Genomic DNA, 27128 nt, shown 5'->3' on the forward strand with positions numbered 1-27128 from the left:
AAATCTCCACCTTTGGCTTGGTCAATACGAATGTTCTCCACAATCTTGATCTATCTCCTCAAACTTAAATTCTCACAAAAAAATAATAGTAGAAAATTCTCATCTCCTCCAAAATTCCGAAGGATATCCTCAAGTGCTGTAGACTCCAACCAAGTCCAAGCAATGTTTGAACTTAGCCATTGGAAGAGGTTTTGTCAATATGTCAGCTGGATTGTCTTCAGTACCAATTTTTTTCACAACAATATTGCCCTGTGCAATGACTTCTCGAATGAAATGATACCTCACATCAATGTGCTTCGTTCTCTCATGAAACATCTGATCTTTAGTGAGATGAATAGCACTCTGACTATCACAGTATATAATAGTCTCTTTCTGTTCCAAACTAAGTTATCCAAATAAGCCTCTTAACCACATAGCTTCCTTCACTGCCTCTGTTGCTGCTATAAACTCTACTTCTGTAGTAGATAATGCAACTATAGGTTGAAGTGTAGCTTTCCAACTAACAGCACAACCACCAACTGAGAAAACATAACCAGTAAGAGATCTCCTTCTATCAAGATCTCCTGCAAAGTCTGAATCAACATATCCAGACAAAACATCACCGTTCCTGCCAAACTCCAAACAAGTGTTAACAGTACCTTTCAAATACCTGAAAATCATTTCACTGCCTGCCAATGTACTTTACCAGGATTGGACATATATCTACTCACAACACTGACTGCCTGTGAAATATCTGGTCTGGTACAGACCATAGCATACATCAAAGAGCCAACTGTACTGGAGTATGGAACACGTGACATATACACCTCTTCATCTATGGACTGAAGTGATAAAGAAACTGAAAGTTTGAAGTGAGCAGCAAGTGGTGTAGAAACTGGTTTGGCATCCCACATGTCAAACCTCTGAAGAACTTTCTGAACATAACTGGCCTGTGTCAGAAATAATTTACCTGCACCTCTGTTCCTCTAGATCTCCATCCCAAGAATTTTCTTTGCTGCTCCTAAGTCTTTCATTTCAAACTCACTACTGAGTAAAGCTTTTAGCTGATTGATCTCAAAAATATCTGCTGCTGCAATCAATATATCATCAACATATAACAACAGATAAATAACAAATTTTTTGATAGTTTTCTGAAGTAGACACAACTATCAAAATTGCTCCTAGAGTATCCATGTTGTGTCATAAAGGTATCAAATCTCCTATACCATTGTCTAGGAGATTGCTTCAAACCATATAATGATTTTTTCAATAAACAAACATGGTCCTCTTTTTCTTCAACTTGAAAACCTTCAGGTTGCTGCATATAAATTTGCTCTTCAAGTTCACCATGCAGAAAGGCTGTTTTTACATCCATTTGCTCTAACTCCAAGTTATAAGAAGCAACTAATACTAGTAAAACACGAATAGAATTATGTTTCACAACAGGTGAGCAGACATTATTATAATCAATACCTTCTACCTGACTGTAGCCCTTTGCAACCAACCGTGCCTTGTATCTAGCATCTTCAACACTTGGAGTACGTTCTTTCTTCTTGAAGATCCATTTGCAGCCAACTACCTTCTTTCCTTTAGGAGCCTTCACTAACTCTCAAGTTTTATTTCTCATGAGAGACTCAATCTCTTCCTGCATAGCAACTATCCACTGAGCTGAATCCTCACGAGATATAGCCTCTGAATATCTGGAAGGCTCATTAGCATCAAGTGTCTCCTCTGCAATTGACAATGCATAAGCAACCATATCTGCATATCTCTGAGGTAGTCTAATATCTCTTCTCTACCTATCTCTACTAGAGAAAACTGCTGCATTTGTGGAGTTTCCTTCATCTGAGCTGAATCTGTCACCTACTGTTATTGCTGGGAAGAATACTTCACAATAGTAGAACCACCACTTTCAAACTCTACCTGTTTCATGCCATTACCTGAAGAACCTGCATCAGATGAAACAACTTTCTCCTCTCTAAGAGATAACATTGCAGATTCATCAAAAGTAACATTTCTCTCAATCAAAAATTTAGGAGACTTGAATCAGGACACCAAAACCTATATCCTTTCACCCCTGATGCATAACCAAGAAAATACACTTTTTAGCTCTTGGATCTAATTTACTATCATTAACATGAACATAAGCAGGACATCCAAAAATTTTCAAATCAGAATAATCAGGAGGGTTACCTGACCACATCTCTTCTGGAGTCTTGCATGCAATGGCTGTAGCTGGAGAACGGTTCACCAAATAACAAACTGTAGACACTGCTCTACCCAAAATCATGCTAAGACCTGCATTTGACAACATACAACGGGCTGTTTCTAAAAGAGTTCTGTTCATCCTCTCTGCCACTCCATTTTGCTGTGGAGTGTATTTCACTGTACGGTGTCTGATAATGCCTTCATTTTCACCAAACTCATTAAACTTACCAGAGCAAAATTCAAGCCCATTATCTGTCCTTAGCCTTTTAATTTTTTTCCCAGTTTGTTTTTCAATCAAAGCCTTCCACTGTTTGAATTGCCCGAATATTTCATCTTTATGTTTAAGCATAAACACCCAAATTTTTTTACAATAATCATCAATAAAAGTTAGAAAATACCTGGCACCACCTTTAGAAGGAACACGGGCAGGACCCCAAAGATCAGAATGAATATAATCCAGAGTAGCCTTGGTTCTGTGAATTGCTGTTTGAAAGCTGACTTTTTTCTGCTTCACAAAGATGCAATGCTCACAGAAATCTACCTTGCCTGTACTCTGACCACAAAGCAAGCCTCTCTTGCTCAACATAGTCATGCCCTTTTCACTCATATGTCCCAGTCTCATATGCCAAAGTTTAGTGACTTCTGATTCTGACATAGAAGGGGATGCAGCAGTTGCTGCACCTGTAACTGTAGTGCCCATCAAAGTGTACAGTACTGGACCTTTTGGCTTTCATCAAAACAAGGGCACCTCTACAAACTCTGAGAACTCCACCTTTAGCTGAATACTTGCACCCATTGGCTTCAAGGGTGCCTAGGGAGATGAGATTCTTCTTCAAGTCAGGAATATGTCAAACCTGTGGCAATGTCCTCACTATGCTATCATACATTTTAATTCGAATTGAACATATCCCAACAGTCTTGCATGGGGTATTGTTATCCATCAAGACAACTCCACCATCAATCTGCTCATAGGTGTAGAACCAGTCCCTGTAAGGACACATGTAGTAGGAGCAATCCAAATCTAAAATCCATTCATCTTTGGATCTGACAATATTAACAGATAAAACATAATCATCGGACTCATCTTTTGCAACTCCAGCCTCTGCTGCATTCTCAGATTTTTCTGCTTCTTTTTTCTGTTTGTTTTTCAACTTGTAACAATCAATTTTGATGTGTCCCTTTTTCTTGCAGTAATTGCAGACTTTAGACTTGTTTCTTGACTTTGATCTGCGCTCTTCCTTCTTTTTCTCAAAAGTTCTCTCTTGTGAATGGCCTCTGGCTACAAGGCCTTCAGAAACCCTTCACTGCTACCACCAGTTAAGTCCCTATCCATCAACTCTTTCGAAAATAGGGATGATTTCACATCTTCAATAGAAATAGAATCTCTACCATAAAGTAGAGTTTCTCTAAAGTGTTTAAATGATGGTGGTAAAGAGCAGAGCAATAAAAGGGCTTGGTCCTCATCTTCAATCTTGACTTCTAAATTCTCTAGATCCATAAGAATAGAATTAAATTCATCAAGATAGATTTTTACAGATGTACCTTCAACCATCTTCAACATGAAGAGACGCTGCTTCAAATATAGCTTGCTGGTGAGGGACTTTGTCATGTACAACGACTCTAACTTGAGCCACAAAGCAGTCGCTGACTTCTCATGGATGACTTCCCGCAGAACTTCATTCGACAAGCACAACTGAATCGCAGCCAGAGCTTTCTCATCCACCTATTGTTTCTCTTTTTCAGATAATGTGGCCGGCATCTTCTCCTCTCCAAGTAACGCCTTCTGTAACCCTTGCTGTGTCAAGATCACGCGCATCTTGACTTGCCAAATATCGAAACTAATATTTCGATCGAACTTCTCGATTTCGAACTTCGCAGCCATCTGGAATCCTTCGCAAAGTAGCAAATGGAGCTTGTGTGCAGACAGAATGAGCGACCTGATAACCAGGCTCTGATACCAGTTTGTTGTGATAAATTTGCACACAAACACAAATAATAATACCATTGACATGAACGGACACCAGAATCGCACCTCCAACACAGAATGAAAAGAAATATAGAAAAAAAAAGAAGAACACACAGATTTACGTGGTTTGGAGATCAAAACGATACTCCTACATCCACGGCGGAGGCGAGAAATTTTCACTATGTAAAAATCAATAGTACATCAAAGAGAAGCTTTTCAATCTCTCTCTCTTCCTCATTTTTTTTTGATTCTCTCTCATGAATTATATTAGCAGAACGAGAGGAAGAATATCTCTTGAAAGAAGAAAAAAGAAGGAAATCCTGCTGCATTGCCAAAAGAGAGGCCCGCGTGTGAGAAAAGAAAATCCCGCTGTATTGCCAAAAGAGAGGCCCGCGTGTGGGGGGGGGGTTTCCTTAACCGCCCCCACCAAAATCATGGACGGAAACGGAAAGGGGAGACTGCTCTGTTGACCGAGTCAACCTGACAATGTTTTTCAAAAGGATACAGTTTGAAAACTGTTTGCTTTGTAGGATTCGTTAGACATTCTGTTTAGCTTTAATGATTCAGAAAGCACCACACATCTGCGAGGTCTATCAGCCTTATCACCTCTACCTTTGAAAAAATCTAATCAAACAACCACTTAGCCCACTAAAAAATGCTGGTGATCATATTTTCCTTATTGGCTTCTTAATCATGCAAACGATCTGCTATCATCATCATTATGTTTGCTAATATTTTATTTATAATGGTAACAATTCCTATCTTATAATCAATAATGCAATGGAAGTAAAAAAATGGTGGCATCCAACTAAGCATTGCAGTAGTTGAGGATCCGTAGCAGAATCCTTTGCATACATGAGGATGAAGAAATGACGCCAATATTGGCAGCACTGGAAGTGCTGGTGATGTCTTTCTTTATCGTAAGAAACAACAAAAATGAGAGAGTAATGATGTTATTTTGTACATCCAAGAAGAGAAATAGGTTGGTATAGATCCCGAAAGTTGACTTCAAAATTGCTTTACATATGCTCTAGAAAAGCTTTATGATCAGTAACTCAGTTTTGAGATCTAGTGAGTTTCATCATGTTCTTACATACCCTAAAACCATAAAAGCACGTTATCAGGTTGAATGGAATATGGTCGGTATACAATAGACAGAAACTTCCAGCGAATTTTCAGAAAATGGCAGGTAACCGTGATACTGGAAGACTCATTAAACTCAATACAGTCATGAAAGACTAGTCTTATCTCATCTCCTGGTTCTTCAATATGTTGCAGCATAACGTAACAGTGTACATTTTTTTTTTTTTATGATGAGAAGAAGGTTAAACCTCCATTATTTATTATTATATTAATTACAAAGGGATTGTAACAATACATTACATTGTTAAAATGTATGTTTGGATTCTCCTGCCTAAATTTGAGGAAAAACAGGCATTTCCACCGATCATCCGTGGGCAAGAAGGATGCCATCATTAGCCTATGCCCCGAAAGCACCCTCAGTCAAATGTAACAGTGTACATTGGGAGTTTGTATATGGATTACGAACGGACTTATTTTTACCACTGGTGTGTGCGGGGGTATAGGCTCTATGGTGAGCACAAATATTGCGGTCAATGACTCATGACTTGGTACGTGAGATATTATTCATTTTAGTCTATAAGTTTCACAGCTTTGTTCTTTAAAAGATGCCTCATATGAGAAGAATGATCCTCTTCTATATAAGTCAGAGTCCCTTTTAACTCACAATCAATGTGAGACTAATGAAGTCCTCTACTCTACACCACAATAATCATAATCTAGCTGGTCTCCATAAAAGGTTTTGATTAATTTCAACAGTACACCTTGATATAAAAGTTAGGTGTCATGGCCACCGACGCGCTAAGAACCACAATCTTGCTTTTCCTAAGTGCTACCGTGAGTGCACGCGAGGTGACGAGGATAGTTTCCTCGAACGTCTGGTGGCCGGCACATCAATATCTCGCAATTTTCAACGTTCCTTTTATTTTGATGCAAAATTGCTTTTAACCCCACGATGCGTACCTTCATATCCAGAGCTCGAAAGATTTCTAAGTGGGCCGGTGGGCTGGTTATGGATGTCTCTCTCTTGCTGTGGGGCCAACCCATGTGGTTATGTTCGGAATGCAGTTCTACGAGTGCCAACTACCAGCCATTGTGCTGCAATATTGCCTGCATTGGTACGTAGAGAAGAAGACTGTGTTGGATGTTTTAAAGTGGGTCGCAAAAGGTATAGATGACGAGACGGAACAGTGAAGCTCCTCGGAAAAGAAATTTATACTTGTGCTTATTGATAGTGAAGATTGCTACGTAAAGTAGGAAGAATAAATGAAACAAGAAAAAAAAGGAAAAAAATAAGAATATATAATATTTATGTGATTCAATTTATTGGCCTACACCAACAGACAAAGATTCTATATTTCAGCTGGAGATATCATTATTTCCCTTTTGGCTTTTATAATCCTTTTCTTTTCCTAGGTGAGCGTGTATGTGCATGGTTTTGGCCCTCACAAACGAGAAAATATTCGTTGCAATGGTGATACCACGTCACCATTATAATAAATTAATAAAAAATTATAAATAGGTGAAATATACGAGGGTAATGTTGGATATTATTTACGAAAATCGATATAATATACGACAATCGATGAAATATAAAGATTTTTATTAGTTTGTAATAAATTTAACATGATATCACCTTGCAATGAATATTTTTTTCAAACAAATGGCTCAATGCACAGTGAAAATGGTCATTAACGACGTTATTAAGGTTATTTTACGACGCTAATAAGCGTCGTCAATAACGTTTACGACGCTTCAAAAAGCGTCGCGAAAGCGTCGCCTATGTAAGAGTGGAGATGAAAAGCGTCGACATTTTTTAAAAGCATCGTTATTTTTTAACGACGCTTTAAAGCGTCGTAAAATTAAATTATAACGACGCTTTTTAGCGTCGTTAATGACAACGCGTCCTCCACTCTACAAAAACGCTTTTTGAAGCGTCGGCTGTTAGGTTTTTAGCGACGCTTATAAGCGTCGCTAAATATTTTCTAACGACGCTTTAAAGTGTCGTAAAATTCAAGTATAACGGTGCTTTTTAGCGTCGTTAATGACTCCGCATCCTCCACTCTACCCAGACGCTTTTCGAAGCGTCGGCTTTTTTGTCTTTAACGATGCTTATAAGCATCGTTAAAATTGTTTTAATGACGCTTATAAGCGTCGTTAAAGGTTTTAAAAGAAAAAAAATATAGATTTTATATACAAAAAAAAAGAATACATACATTTCTGTACAAAATTATATCAATTATTCAAACATAAACCTATACAATCACCACCATTCACACATGTACAATCACCACCATTCACACCAAAAGCAAACTTAAATAGCAAATTTAACCAAATCAAAAGATATTATTTTATATAAATAAAAATAAAGTACTAATCGTCCATTACAATCAAGAGTAATATAAATAAATATAAGAATACAATAAAAATAAAATAATATCAATCCGCAGGCGGATGGTCGTCGCTGTCTCCACGAGACGTGCCGCTGTCTCGACGGGTGCCTGATGTGCCAGGAGCCTACAAGAAACATATCAAAAGTATGATTTGCATATCTATAAATAAAAATATATAAATCATTAAATTAATACAAAAATATATATTTAATAATATGTGTTTACCTGAGATGAGTCATACATCTCTAATAAAGATGTAAGCCGATCAATCTGTCCCCTCATGGTCTGCATCTCGACACGGCTCTGTCGCATCTCCTCCATCTCAGCGGCACGACTCTGTCTAATCTCCTGTATCTCCGCCTCGAGTCTGCGAACGCGTGAATCCTGAGCATCTGCTGCAACATGCTGCGTATATCTACTAACCTCAGATAACTGAGTGGGGGTGACTCCTACTCCATAACCCCTCACTCGGCCGTAGCGCTTTGGTCCCATCAACTCTGTGAACACCTCGGCCTCGATACGGCTCTGCTGCGTAGATGCTGCGGACTCATCGTCACGCTCCGCAATAAGAGATGTAGCCCTCTCCTGTATTTATTTTGAAAACAAGAGTTATACATTAATAGCTAACAAAATTAAATTTAAATCATTACAAAAAATAGAATATTAATAATGCCGTACATATAAATCTCTCGACTCATCTCGAACAAAAGTACATCCTGATGAGTATGAGTCATCCGGTAAAACTCCACTTTACCGGGTTCCCTCCCATGCTCATCCACCTACACAAATAATTTTAATTTTAAGCAAACAGCTACAATAATTTAAAAAAATATATGAGTATCATGATACAGACACGATCCACGATACATAATGATATTAGTTATATAAATATTTTAATATAAAAATTAAAAGTTAATTATGAAAGTTTAAAGAACATACAAACTCCTGTCGGAGTCGTGCATAACTCTTCGACCCTGATGTATGAGGAATAGATGAGCTGCTCGTGCAGCTCTACCAATAGCAGAATAAGTCTGAAAAATAAAGTAAAGAACTTGTTATATGTATAATATATAATAAAAATTAATATTTTTATAAAATATTTAGAAAAAAAAGATAATGAGCAGATAATATACCTGTGCCCTCTCGGAGAACCAATAATGAACCAACTCCATCCACTGATGAGGGGGTACATCAGGAGGACAATTCCTAGCAACCTCCTCCTCTGTCATACCCTGTCTCATATAGTCCTTCTTCAATTGTGCTTTATATTCTTTCCATTTGCGGTTGAGAGACTTCATTACAAAATCATGAGTGGATGGAGGGAGAACAAACTTGCTCTATAAAAAAAAAAGTTAAATGAAATAAATTATATAAGTGATTAACAATTAATATACAGTATGAACATCAATTCATTACCTCTATAACTCGGAGGAGCTCAACTTTGTACGTTGGAAGCATGTCATTCCATTTTGCATAGCCCAACGGACATAGCTGAGGCCTCCGAGCAACAGTCCTCAAAAATGAAGTCAATAAGCAGGCAGCTTTCTTAATTGGCTGACCTAGCTGATTGCACTCCACAACAATTCTCTCGCCCTCACGCATCTGCCACACATCTCGTACTACTGTGGGTCCGCGTCTGGGGCGTACTCTCCCGGATCCGTCTGCAAAAAATACATAAAAGTAACTATATCATAAATATACATAAAATAAATAAAAATAAAATTACATGAAAGATAATATATATCCTGCACGTGTATCTCATCATCTGACTGATGAACAGGAGGATCGTGCTGTGCTGATGATGAAGGACAGGGCTCAGAATGCTGTGCAGCTGAACTAGCCTCAGGCTGCTGTGCTGAAGAAGACGTACTGGCCTCTGTCTGTGAAAACTGAAACTGCACACCAGCATATCATCCCCTGCAACGCATGATGTCACCTAGCATTTATATAAATAAAAAGTAGAATCAGTTAATATATGGAGTAAAATAACACAATAATTAATGCAAAATATATACATCATAAATAATTATTATCAATAACAATCAAGCAGTAGTGTTTCTTCAAATTCTGTCCTAACTAACATCGTCGTAGCATTTAAATCATTAGCTGGCACAAAATTGTAGGGCATACATTGTGTATAAGTGTCATCGTCATCATCTTCCACTTGGTTTCCCATATCATATAAGTCTCTAGGTTTTATTTTGATGACAGCAAACCAATCTTTATCTTTGGCGTCTTGTACATAAAATACTTGACGAGCTTGAGATGAAAAAATGAATGGGTCATCCTTCAATAACACACCAGTGTGTATCAACCTTGAAAAATTTATAAGTGTAAATCCATTTGCATCTTGTTTCAAACCCCTTAGTGAGTTTATGTCTATCCAATCACATCTAAATAGTACTACTTTAAATTTTCATAATAATCCAACTCATAGATATCTTTAAGTGCACCATAATAGGATTTTCCATCCGCTTCCACCATAACACCGCTATTCTGTATTTTTTTAAATTTCTTCCGTTCTCTAGTATGAAATTTAAAGCCATTAATTATGAAACCGTTATATCTATAAACAATCTTGTTAGGTCCTCGAGCAAGAGCTATTAGTTCATCTGAATTATTTGTCTCCATCATCTTTGATACCTAAAAAAAAATGATATGAAGAAGTGCTGTTGAGTTATCTGATATTAAATATGTATCAAAAATTAATGTATCCCATAATTAAATATAAATCACACCTGATTCGAAAGCCACATAGGGAATAACTCGACCAACCATCGCTGTTCAATTCTTGCATTAGGACGAATGTTATGATTGGCTCATCTCTGATAAATTAAAAATTCACTGCATAAAATATAAATATATCATTTAGAACATTATATCTAATATAAAATTTAAATTTTAATGTTATTCCTTAAATATACTAACCTGCGATGGTCAGATATTATGTCACTATGAAGTAACACATAACGATGTGCTTGTGCTAAGGATTTTTGATCAAATATAATACTTTCAGCTCTTCTCAAGAATTTTTCAGCAGTTAAGAACTTATACAGTTCTGCATTCTCCACAAAGTCATTATACCGTTGAGATCGACTAAAAATAGTCTCTACACCTTGAAGATATCTTGAACAAAATGTCAAACATTCATCCACAATATATGCTTCAGCAATCGAACCTTCGGGATAGGCTCTATTTCGCACATAATCTTTAAGACGCACAAGATACTTTCAAGAATTAAATATTTATTAAAATATCAGTATGCTATTATTTCTAATAAAATTATCAAAAGATTTAAGGTTTGCAATAATACCTCTCAATAGGATACATCCATCTATAATGTACCGGTCCACCAACTTTAACTTCTGAAGCTAGGTGAATGAGCAGATGTACCATAATAGTGAAAAATCCAGGAGGAAAAATCTTTTCTATCTGGCAAAGTGTAATTGCAATATCAGATTCTAACTGATCAAGTTCTCGAGGATCAATAACTTTGGAACATAATGCCTTAAAGAATGACGATAATCGAAGTACAATTGTAACAACTTGTTTCGGCAATGACGATCTTAAAGCTATTGGAAAAATATCTTGCATCAATATGTGACCACATGACTTTTAAGATTTGAAAGTTTTTTATCCTTTAGATGCACACATCGTGAAATATTTGATGCATATCCATCAGGTACCTTGATACTTTTCAAAACTCCCAAAAAATTATCTTTTTCTCGAGCAGACATTATGTAACATGCAGGAGGCACATAAATTCTATCATTAGCAAGCATTTTAGGATGAAGTTCCTGTCGGATACCCATTTCTTTTAAATCAAGACGTGCCTTCATGTTATCTTTGCTCTTTCCATCAAGGTTTAAAAATGTTCCAAGTAAATTATCGCAAACATTCTTCTCTATATGCATGACATCAAGATTGTACCGAATAAGATTATGTTTCCAATAAGGTAAGTCAAAAAAGATACTTCGTTTTTTCCATAAATATTTACTGGGCTGTTGTGTAGATGCTATCTGTGTGTCTTCCTCATTTTCATCCTCGAAATAATTGTCTGGATCTTGAAACACCTCTGCATCTATAGTACTGATACTGACTTCCTCTGGTAACCCTTCGTGCACTGAGCTTTCAACATCATCCCTTCCTCTTTTTTTAGAAGACTTTGAGTGCTTACCATAGCTGTAATTGATGCCGTCCATTTGTCTATGAACATCAGTTCCAGAAGGTGGAATAGGGGCACATTCCAATTCTATAGTACCATCAAACAAATCTTTCTGAAATCGAAATGGATGATTTGCTTCCAACCATCGACGATGTCCCATGTAACAAAATTTACCTCCATATTTTAACCAAATTGAATGTGTTGAATCTCCACAACAAGGACATGCGACCCGTCCCTTTGTACTCCAGCCAGATAAATTGGCATATGCTGGAAAATCATTAATAGTCCATAACAAAGCTGCCCGTAGTTTAAATGTTTGGCCGTTGGAAGCATCAAATGCATCAACACCCTCCCACAACTATTTCAATTTCTCTATTAAAGGCTGTAGAAAAATATCAATATCATTGCCTGGACCCTTATCTCCTGGAATAACCATTGACAAGATAAGTGATGATTGTTTCATGCACATCCATGGTGGCAAATTGTAAGGTATCAAAATGACTGGCCAAGTGCTGTAGGTAGAACTCAGAGTTCGAAATGGATTGAAGCCATCAGAAGCTAAGCCAAACCTAACACTGCGAACATCAGAGGCAAAATCAGGATGCCTATCATCAAATGCTTTCTATTAAAGACTATCTGCTGGATGTCTCAACATTCCATCTTTTGTACGTCCTTCATCATGCCATCTCATTGATGAAGCTATTTTTGATGATGCATAAATTCTTTTCAATCTAGGTATAAGAAGAAAGTAACGCAATACCTTGACCGGTTTCTTTTTACTCCGCGTTGCATCCAATTCATTCAGTACATCATCTCGATCTTCTTTTTGTGTTATCCATCTTGAAGATCCACATACATTGCATGACTCTTGATGAGCATTTTCACCCCGATATAACATACAATCTTTCGAACAACTATGAATCTTTTCGTATCCAAGATCCAATTCTTTTACTACTTTCTTGGCTTCATAATACGATGGTGGTAAACGAGTACTTTCTGGAAATGCATCCTTTAATAACTTGAGAAGCATGGTAAAACTCTTTCCAGACCATCCATTCAAATATTTTATATGAAATAAATGTACAAGAAAAGAAATCTTAGAAAATTTCGTACAACCCGGATATAATTCTTCATCTGCATCTTTCATTAAGGTGTGATAACGAGCTGTCTCATCGTTAGATGTATGTATAGGCTCCTCAACATGCATACGTTCCGTATGCATACATTCATCAAACATCCCAATTGTTTCTTGTATACTACTGGATTCTCCTAAATTTTGAACACCAAGTCCAAAAGCATCTGTGATCAAACCCCTTATATCATCATCTCTTACAGAATTATCTTGTAGGCTAGTAGATCCAAAATGAGTCAGGGATTGGTTACATGATGATGGCAACATAGATTCTCCATGAAAAATCCAGTTGGTATAACCTCTTAAAAAATCATTCCATACCAAATGTTCTTCAACAATTTGTGGATCTAAAGAAGAACTATTTACACATTTCCGACATGGACAAAAAATCTTTCCATTCAAACTACTTTTCTCCATACTAAATTTAATGAAGTCATGAACTCCATCTAAATATTCTTTACTATTCCTTGATTTATTTATCCAACTTTTGTCCATTGTAGGATAAAAATGATCGAACTTGCAATTTATCTAAAAATAAAAAAAATTATACAATCTATATTAATGCAATGAGTAAAAAATATCAGTCATTTCATAAAATTCAAAAAAAATAACAGCTAGATAAAGTTTACATAGTAAATGCTTGCTATCATCAACTAATAGGTAAAGAAGGTCCTATCCCATTCAGAAAATGCATTAATTCTATAGGTGAATAACAGAAATCAAATGATATGCAACAAGAGCCGAAAAAAATTTCGGCAGCATTTTCTCTTAGTTCTCCCGTATAGGGAGAACAAAAGGAAAATACCATCCGAAATTTTTTCGAACTCTCAGCATACCATTTGATTATGGTAATGACCTATAGAATTACTCACATTTTTCAAACTGTCCATACTGGACAATCAATTGATCAATGTACATAATTCTTTTATCCGTACAAAAATAAATAAATGTACGGATATAATAGAATATGTACATTAATCAAAAGACGGGTCTATGTTTCTATGCAATGTAATTTTTTTAAAATTAATTCATAATTAATATTGTCTGGCATCTTTCATCACATCCCTCTAATGAGCTGGCAACTTTATCACCTGTTGTCTAACTTTGTATTTAATGTTGCTTGAAAGTTATGCTAAGGAAGCAAGAACTATGAATCTTGTCATGTATTCTAGAGCTAGTCTACTTCAAGTCTTGTCATGAGGCAGATCATAGCCATATCCACAGAGACTAAGAGAGAAAAAGAAGTATAATACCTGATATTAACTTGGGGAGTAACGGACAAAGAAACTTTGCCCAGCTTAATCCAGATGCTTAGTCTTCATCAGCCACGAAGATAAGGATAACGTAGGCTACACGATATCAGGGTCCAGCCACATAACGAGCGCCACATGTCAGATAAGCAATCAATCAGGATTCATGAAACTATGAAATTATCCATTCATCAACCATGTATCACAACCTTAATTAATTGTACTATATATTTTCGGGTGAACCTCATAGAGAGATACTAAGAGGATATGGTTGTAAATTGATCTAGCTCTATATCATTTATTTTATATAGTTGAAGATATTATCAATAATTATGTTGTTGATTATAATTATTTATGGTTATATATTTTTTTGAAGAATATGTTACAATAAATTTTGAAGAATATGTTACACATTGGAATGTTTATTTCATTAGTTGTCATTTAACTATATATATATATATATATATATATATATATATATATATGACTGAAACGTAGATGTGTCCAGAACTTTAATGAATAAGCTCAGTATATAGTTACAGAATAATTCCATTATTGGCAGACAAGATGTCTACATGTATCATGCATGTAGTTTATTTAAAATAAGACTGAGACCCCATGAACCAAGGATTGGAAAAAATGTAATGTTTTTTTTTTTTTAAGTCTTTGAAAAATATTTATTGTCTTTCATCTTTTCAGTTAAAACTTAATGCAAGGAGTGTAACTTTAATTTAGAGAAGATGGCATTTATAATCATAGGCAATTGGCTAAAGAAATCAATTCGTGGTTCATGGGCGAAAGGTAAAAAGTAATTGTGGCCTAAATTTCCCTAGAACTAGAAGCATGCATTTGTTTTGGGTCTATGTATCTTGTAACGACTTATAAATCATAGTAAAATATTTGCATGAACAGAATAAGTACTGCATGCATTAAGGATGTTTTTTTCTTTAAGATTAGGATGTTTACAGTATTTTTTTTTTTGGTAAGAAGATAAAACATCTACATTCTAACCTTTTTTGCTGCCAACCATAGCCAATTGGGTTACAACACCCATTCAAATGACACCTAGGACATTCCGTAAGCATGCCCTGTGCTAGCAAAAGTTCAATATCACTAGACAGCATACGTTTTATGTAAGAAAATATGACATGTTTATTCTCAGATAGCAAATAAGTACAATTAATTGGACCTTTTCCATACCAAATGTCTTTTCATTAAAATAATTTCTTCGGCAAGATCTCTCATAATCCTTGTTTCGCTAGGCTAACCATGTGTTATACCCATTTCTCTTCACCATAATAGATACAAGACAATAAATTGAGAATTTCTTTAATGAAGCATGAAATTAAAAACAGAAATGAACAGGAAACATGGACTGTGAATTATATTAATGGACCTGTGGTGTTACAAAAGAGTACTGTCTCATAACACTCTGAATTCTGAAACTACATTAAATTATGACAGATTATTTAAAACGACAATAGCATAATACTAAAACCATGATAGGAGACAGAGAAATCCTGATCCGTTAAAAGGTTAAATATGGATCAAGATTTTGTATATTGCTCTCCTTACTTTATTCGATACGAACCTAATCTAACTCAACCTGTTGTCATCCATACCGAATACTTTTTCATGACAATACCTCTTTAGAGTTTTTATTTAGTACAATCCCATATTTTGATAAGATCTTTCTAACAGAAAAAAAAAAAAAAACATTCATTACTTGAAGGCATTGTTGCCATATAACTTACCTATTTCATTATTTAACTTGTCTACATATTAAGATAGATAAATTGTGCACTGAAAGAAGTCGTATGAGAAATGGAACCACGCATCTTATAAGAATCTTGGCCGTATAAGATGAAAAAAAGAGAAAAAAATATCCCAACCGATCAAAGAAGAGTTTCCTTGGTAAATCTCCAAAGAAGAAAAAAAAAAAGGAATAACTTGTTATGTTTGACAAAGTGTCCTGCCTCCATGCTTCTATTATCTTCCAATTGCGTAGCTCTCATCATTTTTTTTTGGCTTAGAATTATTTTTCTTTGATGCAAGGGAGATTAAAATCTCACAATTCTACCACTAGATAAAGATTAAAACATGAATTACTGCCCGATAATTAAGGTACCAGAGCATCAAAAAAAGAGACTTAATTTATTCAAGAAAAATTAAGGCTTATTGATTGGTTGACAAAAACATATCATTATTCCATTTTATTTCTACATCACAAATTATTAGCAACTCTAATATATGCAATTTATAACCACATGCAAATGGGAACATACTCATAGATTCAAAATCCAGCAACTAACTCCTCGTGTGCCTCACTCGTCTTTAGGTATTGTTTTCAAGATGGCATGTGGTTTGAGAAGAAAGGCACCACTTTGGATGGTCAACCCGCAGGGCTTTTTTTTTTCTTTTTTTTGGGTACAAACCAAGAATTCCTCCATCCGGCACATATTGCATCGAGTCCGGGGATCACGGATGTAAATTGTTTCTGACAAACAATCGCTTGCACCAAACATCATAAAACCACTCTCCCAACCCATTGCACAAACAAACAACTCCCAAAAATAATAATAACAGAAGGCAAATGGATTTCTGTAGATGAGATCGAAAACTTCTGCACCATTTCACCAACCCATAAATGCTTGAACACAGCAGATGATATGAACCAAAACATGTAAGACAATCGCTGGCAACAAACATCATAAGACCACTGCCACAGTCCATCGCACAGAAAAAATTGTACTTACGTCGAAAAAAATAATTATCAATAACATATCTTACTTTTGGGCCTACGAAGATGGCTGCCGGGAGAAGGGAGGAGAGGAGGGTCGGTGGGGAGGGGAAGATGGCTTGGACCGCACGGGTGGGCATCGACGGACGCGGCAGCAGAGGGGAGCGGCGGACGGTGGTGAGGCGTGGACGGTGGATACGCGTGGACAGAGGGTGTGGTGCCGGTGGCGGAGATGGGCCGGGGTCGGCGGAGAGGAATGGATGGAAACTAAAGGGGCGGCGGTAGATAGATTAGGGCACGCGCGGGGGAATTAAAGGAACCTAACAACGCTTTTTAGCGTCATTAAATAATGACATAAAAAAGCATCGGTATTTTTTTTATTTGACGGCGCTTTTGCTAAAAGCGTCGGCGTTGACAATTCTCAAATTTTACGACGCTTTTAAGCGTCGTTAAAACACGACGCTTTTTAAAAGCGTCGGCAGGTCAGCGCAACCTGCCGACGCTTTCCAAAAACGTCGGCAAAAAATGGTTGCTAAATACCATTCTTCCTGTAGCATCAAGGGAAACTGTATATTAGATGGGAATTAGCAAGAGGCCTAATTTGGCATCTAACTTTGATTGTTAGCATCACAACTATACTAATAAGCAAACTTGGTGTGCATGATCAGATTAATTATCGGCAGGATTTGCACATTAGCTTGCCAATTCCTTTAGTTTTAGATACAAGTGCTAAAGAAGCATTGGTGCCGTACCATTGCTCAAAATATCCTAGTAACTAATAAGATCTCTTGTATAAGTAACATCACAAGAGTTTAGTAAATCCAAATGAAATAGCATAGCTATGAAATGCTGGATATGTTGACACAAGGTAATAGTGGGAGAGATTTAGTATAGTTGCTGGAATAGTTTAGACTTCTGAATCACTGCCTTGGATTTGATTTCTATGGCATTGGTTTTGTTCATAAGTATTCAATTTGTGATAATGCTTCCATTTTGTACCCACGTTAAAAAGCTTATAAGCAACAGATTTTATATTTATTTTGGATTCTCTATAGTGCAACTTTTGCATTGTAATGATTTGCTATAATGGATAGCTGTCATATTATCCATTTCGAAGATAGGCAGCTTTTATTCATTTTTGAAATAGGATGAGATACCATTAGTGTGATGCACGGTGCGTCACAATGATAAAGGAGAGCTACTTTCGAGATAGATGACGTGGCAGCTATACATGATGGTACAAAATTGTGGTACAAAAGCCTCACCATAGAGAATCTTGGAACTTTTTTATTCATAGCCTATTGGTTTAATGATTGTTGGTGTAAATCTCGCCTTGCCAAAAGCTACTATAGCTATCCAAACACAGATCCTTTGAATGGAGTCCTTTGTCTTAAAGAAATTAGGTTAAATGTATGTCGTCTTGACTTGAGGTTATGGGCTCGCTACAACCTCATCAGAGAAGTTTTTCACTGGGTTATTGTTAGCAGCCTTAATGCTTGGGTTCTGTTTTACATAATCCTATGCAAGACTATCTCTATTTCTCCAACGGCTCCTTAACATATTTGACCATTTCTGCTTCTTTGAAAATAAACATTTAGGCAAGTCAGCTCTGTCATATGAAAGCGCCAACTAACCTACTGCTGAAGTCTCTTTACTGGTTGTACCAAAGAACTATGATCAGATACCATTTTTTACAGGGGTGGGAGGTTTTTGCTAGGGCATCACCAAGTGATGGTCTTCCTTGTTTTGCAGTCTAAAATTGTTTACAAATCTGATCTACTGGAAGAGATCTGTAGAGAGAGAGATCATCACAGGCACATTCTTGTCTGAAGTTTCATTGTTTTAAACTATCGTAATTAATGAGGAATAAACCTCCTAAAGCCATCTGAATGCGGTAAAATTATAATTCTTCTCGGCTTAATTAGCAGTTCATGAAGTAGGGGAACAACTGTTTCATTTGCTGGACTCGCTTGAAACTACTATCTTCTTTTCCAGGGAAAAAAAAAAAAAAAGCCTCTCGGAAACTACAAGCAGTAGTTTAGAGAGAGAAAAGCAGTGCTACTTCTACCGCGTCCGCGTGAACGTAGCTTTCGGCGGTCCGAGCCGCATCATCCACGATGATGAGAATCAACAGAAGATAGACGTGATACAACGTGTGGATCCCCTGCAATTCAAAGTGCAAGATGAAACTAAACCCGCCCCGTCCAACTTGTGCAATTCTCCGCTAACCATCAGTCTCCAGTTGAACTTGCAAGGTTTGTGCTTGCAATACCAATTTGCACTGCATCCTCACCCAGTGATCTAAGCATAGGTAATGAGAAAACGATGGGTAACATGCAAAGAAGGAACGTGCAGTACAGCCAAAGCGCAGAAACCAACTAGTATTTGGTGGGGACAAAAGAACATGCGCTTAACTATGTGCCCAACCACTCCCCAGTAGCCAACTCCGCTCCGTGGGAATCCCCTGCTCCCCGATTCTATAAATAGCCACCCTTAGTCCCATTCCATCCAAGGCAGTGTAGTCCATTGTTAACTCTTAACAAATTCCCTACATGGGTACTACTACTGGACTTGTTAGTGTTGCACTCCTAGTGTTGCTAGGTGTGACCATTTGTTCAGCCACTAGAGCCCTTCTTACTCTAGAGACATTGCCCTATGGCGCCGGCCACGACATTGGTGGCGGCGGAGGTGGTGGTTTCGGGGGTGGAGGTGGCGCTGGAGGAGGCTATGGTGGCGGTAATGGAGTGGGGTGGCAATTTACGCCTCGTTATGGTGCGGTAGGGACCATGGGGTTGTCACGGGTGGTGGCTATGGTAGTGGTGGTGGAGTTGGTGCCGGCTATGGAGCCGGTGGGGAGCATGGAGGTGGCTATGGTGGCGGTGGCGGGGGCGGCTCTGGTGGTGGGTATGGAGTTGGAGAATATGCTGGTGTAGGTGAGCATGGAGGTGGGTATGGTACTGGTGGAGGAAGTGGCGGCGGTGCTGGCTATGGTGCTGGTGGTGAGCATGGCGGTGGCTATGGAGGTGGTGGAGGAACTGGCGGCGGTGCTGGATATGGTGCTGGTGACGAGCATAGCGGTGGCTATGGAGGTGGTGGTGGAACTGGTGGCGGTGCTGGATATGGTGCTGGTGGCGAGCATGGCGGTGGCTATGGAGGTGGCGGCGGAACCGGTGGCGGCGCTGGCTATGGTGCTGGTGGTGAGAATGGCGGTGGCTATGGAGGTGGCGGCGGAACCGGTGGCGGCGCTGGCTATGGTGCTGGTGGTGAGAATGGCGGTGGCTATGGAGGTGGCGGCGGCACTGGCGGTGGTGCTGGCTATGGTGGTGGTGGCGAGCATGGGGGTGGCTATAAAGGTGGTAGCGGAACTGGTGGCGGTGCTGGCTATGGTGCCGGTGGTGGGCATGGCGGTGGCTATGGAGGTGGCAGCGGCACTGGCGGCGGTGCTGGCTATGGTGCTGGTGGTGAGCATGGGGGTGGCTATGGAGGTGGCAGCGGCACTGGCAGTGGTGCTGGCTCTAGTGCTGGTGGTGCGCATGGCGGTGGCTATGGAGCTGGTGACGGCACCGGTGGCGGTTCTGGCTATGGTGCTGGTGGTGCGCATGGCGGTGGCTATGGAGGTGGTGGCGGAACAGGTGGGGGTGCTGGCTATGGTGCTGGTGGTGAGCATAGCGGTGGCTATGGAGGTGGAGGCGGCAATGGCGGCGGTGCTGGCTATGGTGCCGGTGGTGAGCATGGCGGTGGCTACGGAGGTGGCGGCGGGACTGGCAGCGGAGCTGGCTATGGTGCCGGTGGTGAGCATGGGGGTGGCTATGGAGGTGGTGGAGGAACTGGCGTGGTGCTGGTGGGGAAGATGGCGGTGGTGCTGGTCGGGAAGATGGCGGCGGTGCTGGTGGTGGTTCTGGTGGCGGTGCTGGTTCTGGTGGCAGTGCTGGCTACGGTGCTGGTGGAGAGCATGGTGGTGGTTATGGTGGTGGGGGTGGTACTGGGGGTGGTGCCGGTTATGGTGCCGGTGGAGAGCATGGTGCTGGCTATGGAGGTGGTGGTGGTACGGGGGGTGGTGCTGGGTATGGAGCTGGTGGCGAGCATGGTGGTGGCTTTGGAGGTGGTGGTGGTAGTGGTAGCGGCGGTGGCTATGGTGCAGGAGGCGAGCATGGTGGCGGTTACGGTGGTGGTGATGGAAGTGGTGGTGGTGCCGGGTATGGTGCTGGGGAAGAACACGGCGGGGGTTATGGAAGCGGCGGAGGTGGAGGTGCTGGACGTGGAGCCGGCTATGGTGCTGGTGGAGAGCATGACGGTGGATATGGTGGTGGCGGAGGAGCTGGTGGTGGTTCTGGGTTTGGTGGTGCTGGTGGCTACGGAGGCGGCACAGTTGGTGGCGGTGGTGCCGGAGGTGGGTATGGGGGTGGCCACGGAGGCTACGTTCCTTAAGAAGGCCTTTAAAATGAGAAGATATCACTCTGTCATCTACTTATGATTACTAGATACTAATAAGTTTTGGCTGTTGGGTGGGTTTAAAGCTTAATTTAGAACGTTCTGATACCTATTTAGGTTTGAAATGAAGTCCGATGTACTGATCTTTACATGCAACTGTCAGCTCTTATTGGTAGCAAAAAGAGCTCTTATCAATAGTAAGAATGCAATGATGGTTTGCTCCAATGAAAAGAAAGTTCAAGTGCACCATCTGCTACCTAAACATTCAAAGCAATTTTGCCATGGAATAGGTTCAGGGAAATTCTTACACCCTACTTATGTGGCATATTCACGATCGATATCAGATTCTCGTTTCATTTTAAACCAAACTTAGAGTCAAGCAATAAAAATTACTAGGTTTTCGAGTTGGAAGAACATGCAAGTAATTAACCTCTGTGTTCCAAGAGTGCCCATCGTCAAGTAATCCAGACTTTATTTATTTATTTGGGAAACGTTTGTCTAAGAATCCATGAAATTTTGCTAAATTTTCTTGCCCAGAAACACAATGGTGGGGATCAGAATTGCACTGGTTGTCGACCAGCAACCTCAACAGTCTGGCGGTGGATGCCAACATGACGCTTCGAACGCGTGCAACCAGAGCAAAATTTCTGGGTTGCCATCAACCTTCGCGTCGTCGAAGTTTTGCAGCGCCAAGGTGAACCATCGGCTTATGATTTCTAGTTTGCTCTAGCAAAACGGTGCAGTTTTACCGGGAAGAAAACACCCCGCTGGTTAGGTCTCTAATGCGGCCCGTACTTGTAATGCATACTTTGAGACTCGTGCTCAAGTGCCATCTCGCATGGCGCATTGCATGTGGTCCGCCATGTAATTTACTCTAGGGTTCCATAGGGATATATCAAGTAATTTGATTCCTAAAAGTTATTTATCTAAAAATAATAATCATCCAAAAATATAAATTTTATCATATTTGATTGATGAAAAATTATTTTAAAAAATAATATCTAAAAAAGATTATTATGTTTGAGTGTGTTTGGATGGTGGAATACGAGTGAAATAAATCCAATATTCCATCTTATTCAATGCAAACACTTTAGGTTGAGAAATTATTTATAATTTAGGAGGCCGACATAAGAAATTTCAAGAGGGCTGTCTAAGTGGAGTAAATATTCGTTGCAACGGTGATACCATGATAAATTTGTAACAAATCAATCAAAAATCAGAAATTGGTGTGGGGTATCATCATGAAATCGATAAAATATACGGCAATATTTCATCTCTTCAACAAGTTTAATAATAAGCATAATGGCCCTATTGTTCCCATGGAGAGAAAATTCTATTTTGCCATTTTTGAGGTACTAATCAATACCATTTTGTTTGAGATAAATTGTATTGATAATGGCCCTTTAATCAATTTTTTCATTCATTTTTCCACGATAATTAGTTGGATATGTACATATTGCTGGAAAAGCCAAATGGTTAATAGGTCAAGTTTGATGAAATACAAACATTCTAATTGAATTGTGATAAATTTGATATGGTATTACTGTTGCAATGAAGTTTTTTCCATCTAAGTGTCATTCCTCTGCTTTTAATTGACGGACTTACCTCTAGATTACCATTCTACCACTCTTTCCTTTAATAATAATTCCTAATAATGCAATGATGGTTTGCGCTTGTTTTCAATTTATGCATTCTCATGCATGTTGCTCAATAATTGGATTAATTCACCAGCTTAGCGGTGGATCCCATCCCATCTGTCACCATATCCTTTTAGATACTTTCTGGCCTTCAACAATTGGTTTGTTCACAAAAAAAGGTCGGCACAGTACAGATTTGAGTTCTTTTTTTAGTTAATATAAAAAAAAATTTATTTACTTAAATACTCTTATTTTTAACTTATTTATCAGAATGATGCAAATCGGTAAATTGCCATTTTGAATGGCATTTTATCATGGCCATGTCACCCCCTATTTTCCACGTAGACCGCGTAAAAAAAATAAAAAAATACCAAAAATTATGGCATTTTTAAAAAAGCCATATTTTTTGGCATTTTTTCTCCCCCAAAAAAAATGATAAAAATGGGAAAAAATAAACAAAATTAAATTTATAATAAAATAAAAATTTTAATTTTGATAAAAATAAAAATTATCATTTAAAATTAGTATCTCCATTTCAAATTATCTTTTCAAAAAATATCTGAAAAAAATTGGTGTAAAAAAAATAAAAAATACCATTAAAAAAAATCAAAAAAAATAGAAATTATAATTCTAAAATTATTTAATAATTAATTTTTTATAAAAATATCTCAAAAAAGATCTTAAAAAGTAGCATAAAATAAAAAATTCCATAAAATTAATTAAAAATTAATTTTATTTAAAAAATATCATTAAAGAAGAAAAAAATGAGAAAAATTTAGAAAAAAATAAAAATTATAATTTTGAATGAATTTTAAAAAATTAAAATTCTAATTCTAATTCTAATAAAAAAGATAATTTTAGATTATTTTGTCCATTTAAAATTAATTTTTTTTAAAAGTATATAAAAAACTTAAAAAATAAAAAAAAATAAACAATACCATAAAAAAATGAGAAAGAAATGAGAAATAATTTAAAATTAAAATTTTAAGTTTTAAAAAATTAAAATTTTAATTTTAATTCAAATAAAAATCATCATTTCAAATTAGTTTTCCCATTTCAAATTAATTTTTTTAAAAAAGATGTACAAAAAAATCAAAAATTAAAAAATATAAGTGCCATAAAGAAGTCAAAAATTTAAAAAAAATAAAAAAAATAAAAATTATAATTTTAAACTTAAAAAAATAAAAATTTTAATTTTAATTAAAATAAAAGACATCATTTCAAATTACTTTCTCCATTTCAAATTAATTTTTTTAAAAATATTCCAAACAAATAAAAAAAATCTCAAAAAAATTCATAAAAATATAAAAAATGGTAAAAATGAGAAAAAAAATAAAAATTATAATTTTAAGTTATAAAAAATTAAAATTTTAATTTGAATTTAAAAAAAATAAAAGAAAAAAATGCCATACGAAAAGTAAAAAAAAAAAGAAAAAATGTGAAAAGAATAAAAATTGTAAATTAAAATTTAGAAAAATTAAATTTAAGAAAAATTAAAATTTTAACTTTAATGAAAATAAAAATTTCATTTGTAATTCTAATTTGAAAATAAAAATAAAAATTTTAAATTTAAAAATTTAAAATTATAATTATAATTCAAATAAAAATGATAAAAAATAAAATTTATAATTAGTACTTAAAAAATTGTAATTTTAATTCAAATAAAAATTATCATTTTAAATTATTATGCCCATTTTAAATTAATTTTATTTATTAAAAATCACATAAAAATAAGTAAAGAAAAATTAAAAAAATTTAAAAAAACTATAAAAAAAGAAAAAAAAATATTGGATGAAAACGCCAAAGGGAATGGCGTTTTTGAAAACACCATTTCCTTTGATATTTTTCAAGCTTAAATTAAAAAAAAAAAAAAACCTCCGCTCTCTCCTTCTTTTCCCTCTTCTCCGGCTATCTCCTGCGTTTTCTCCTTTTCGACGGCACGGTGGCGACTTCCCGATGGCAATGAGCTCCCTTCTCTCTCTTTCCTCTTCCTCTCTCTCTTTCCCTCTTCCTCTCTCTCCCCTCTTTTGTCTTGGCCGCCGACGACAGAGGGCCGGCGGCGGCCCTAGCGGCGAGCCTCGACCCTCTCCTTCCCTTGGCTGGCCCCTCCTCTCCCTCTTCCTCTCTCTCTCCCTCTTTTTCCTTGGCCGTCGGCGACAGAGGGCCGGTGGCGGGCCGGCGCGCCCCAACGGCGGCGAGCCCTGGCCCTCCCCTTCCCTTGGCCAGCCCCCTCCTCTCCCTCTTCCTCTCTCTCTCCCTCTTTTTCCTTGGCCGCCAGCGACAGACGGCCGGCGACGTGCCCTAGCGACGGGCCCCGGCCCTCCCCTTCCCTTGGCCGGCCCCCTCCTCTCCCTCTTCCTCTCTCTCTCTCCCTCTTTTTCCTTGGCCGTCGGTGACAGACGGCCGGTGGCGGGCCGGCGCGCCTCGACGGCGGCCCCAGTGGTGGCCCCACGCGGCGGCCCCTCGCGGCGGGCCCCGGCCCTCCCCTTCCCTTGGCCGACCCCCTCATCTCCCTCTTCCTCTCTCTCTCCCTCTTTTTCCTTGGCCGCCGGCGACAGACGGCCGGCGGCGGGTGGCGGGCCCCGACAGCCGACGGCTCTCCGCGGCAGACCTCGATGGCCCCCCAGCGATGGGCTGCGGCGGGCCCCTGCGGCATTAATGATCAATTTCAATATATATTGTCATACAGAAAGCATGGTGTGGAAAGCAGAAGGCGTTGGTTGATATCCATTTTAGCCTGTAAGTTTCACAGCCTTGTCCTTTAAAAGATGTCTCATATAAGAAGGATGATTCTCTTTTTATATAAGTCAGAATCTCTTTTGACTCACAATCAATATGAGACTAATGAAGTCTTCTACTCTACACCACATAGTCATAATCTAGCTGGTCTCCATAAAAGGTTTTTGATTAATTTCAACAGTACACCTTGATATAAAAGTTAGGTGTCATGGCCACCGACGCGCTAAGAACACATGCTTGCTTTTCCTAAGTGCTACCGTGAGTGCACGCGAAGGTGACGAGGATAGTTTCCTCGAACGTCTGGTTGCCGGCACATCAATATCTCGCAATTTTCAACGTTCCTTTTATTTTGATGCAAAAATGTTTGCTTTTAACCCCACAATGCGTACCTTCATATCCAGAGCTCGAAAGATTTCTAAGTGGGCCGGTGGGTGGTTATGGATGTCTCTCTCTTGCTGTGGGGCCAACCCATGTGGTTATGTTCGGAATGCAGTTCTACGGAGTGCCAACTAGCAGCCATTGTGCTGCAATATTGCCTGCATTGGTACGTTAGAGAAGAAGACTGTGTTGGATGTTTTTAAAAGTGGGTCGCAAAAGGTATAGATGACGAGACGGAACAGTGAAGCTCCTTGGAAAGAAATTTATACTTGTGCTTATTGATAGTGAAGATTGCTACGTAAGTAGGAAGAATAAATGAAACAAGAAAAAAAGGGAAAAAATAAGAATATATAATATTTATGTGATTCAATTTATTGGCCTACACCAACAGACAAAGATTCTATATTTCAGCTGGAGATATCATTATTTCCCTTTTGGCTTTTATAATCCTTTTCTTTTCCTAGGTGAGCGTGTATGTGCATGGTTTTGGTCCTTACAAACGAGAAAATATTCGTTGCAATGGTGATACCACGTCACCATTGTAATAAATCAATAAAAAATTATAAATGGGTGAAATACACGAGGATAATGTTGGGTATTATTTACGAAAATCAATATAATATATGACAATCAATGAAATATAAAGATTTTATTGATTTGTAACAAATTTAACATGATACCACCGTTGCAATGAATATTTTTTCCAAACAAACGGCTCAATGAGATTTGCCCGGAGAAATAAAAAGGCCAGTGACAAGTCTCCACCCAAGTCAAGGGAAACTGTATATTAGATGGGAATTAGCAAGAGGCCTAATTTGGCATCTAACTTTGATTGTTAGCATCACAACTATACTAATAAGCAAAACTTGGTGTGCATGATCAGATTAATTATCGCCAGGATTTGCACATTTGCTTGCCAATTCCTTTTAGTTTTAGATACAAGTGTTAAAGAAGCGTTGGTGCCGTACCATTGCTCAAAATATCCTAGTAACTAATAAGATCTCTTGTATAAGTAACATCACAAGAGTTT

General features: G+C 38.0%; 1 protein-coding gene across 1 annotated transcript; it reads left to right on the plus strand.

Moving 5' to 3' along the window:
* The first annotated feature begins 16979 nt into the window (after positions 1-16979).
* LOC140857248 (uncharacterized) lies at positions 16980-21606 on the plus strand. The gene is made up of 2 exons (XM_073256011.1): positions 16980-17194; positions 19659-21606. The coding sequence occupies exons 1-2, from the start codon at positions 16980-16982 to the stop codon at positions 21385-21387; spliced, it is 1944 nt and encodes a 647-aa protein (XP_073112112.1). The 3' UTR covers positions 21388-21606.
* The last annotated feature ends 5522 nt before the right edge of the window (positions 21607-27128 follow it).

This window comes from Elaeis guineensis, chromosome 4 (genome assembly GCF_000442705.2).
Source record: "Elaeis guineensis isolate ETL-2024a chromosome 4, EG11, whole genome shotgun sequence".
In the NCBI taxonomy this organism is placed as follows: Eukaryota; Viridiplantae; Streptophyta; class Magnoliopsida; order Arecales; family Arecaceae; genus Elaeis; species Elaeis guineensis.

Coding starts and splice junctions, on each gene's coding strand:
- LOC140857248 (XM_073256011.1), top strand. CDS start 16,980: ATGGCTGCCGGGAGAAGGGAGGAGAGGAGGGTCGGTGGGGAGGGGAAG. Junction 17,195..19,658: donor TGGAAACTAAAGGGGCGGCG/GTAGATAGATTA, acceptor GCGGTAATGGAG/TGGGGTGGCAATTTACGCCT.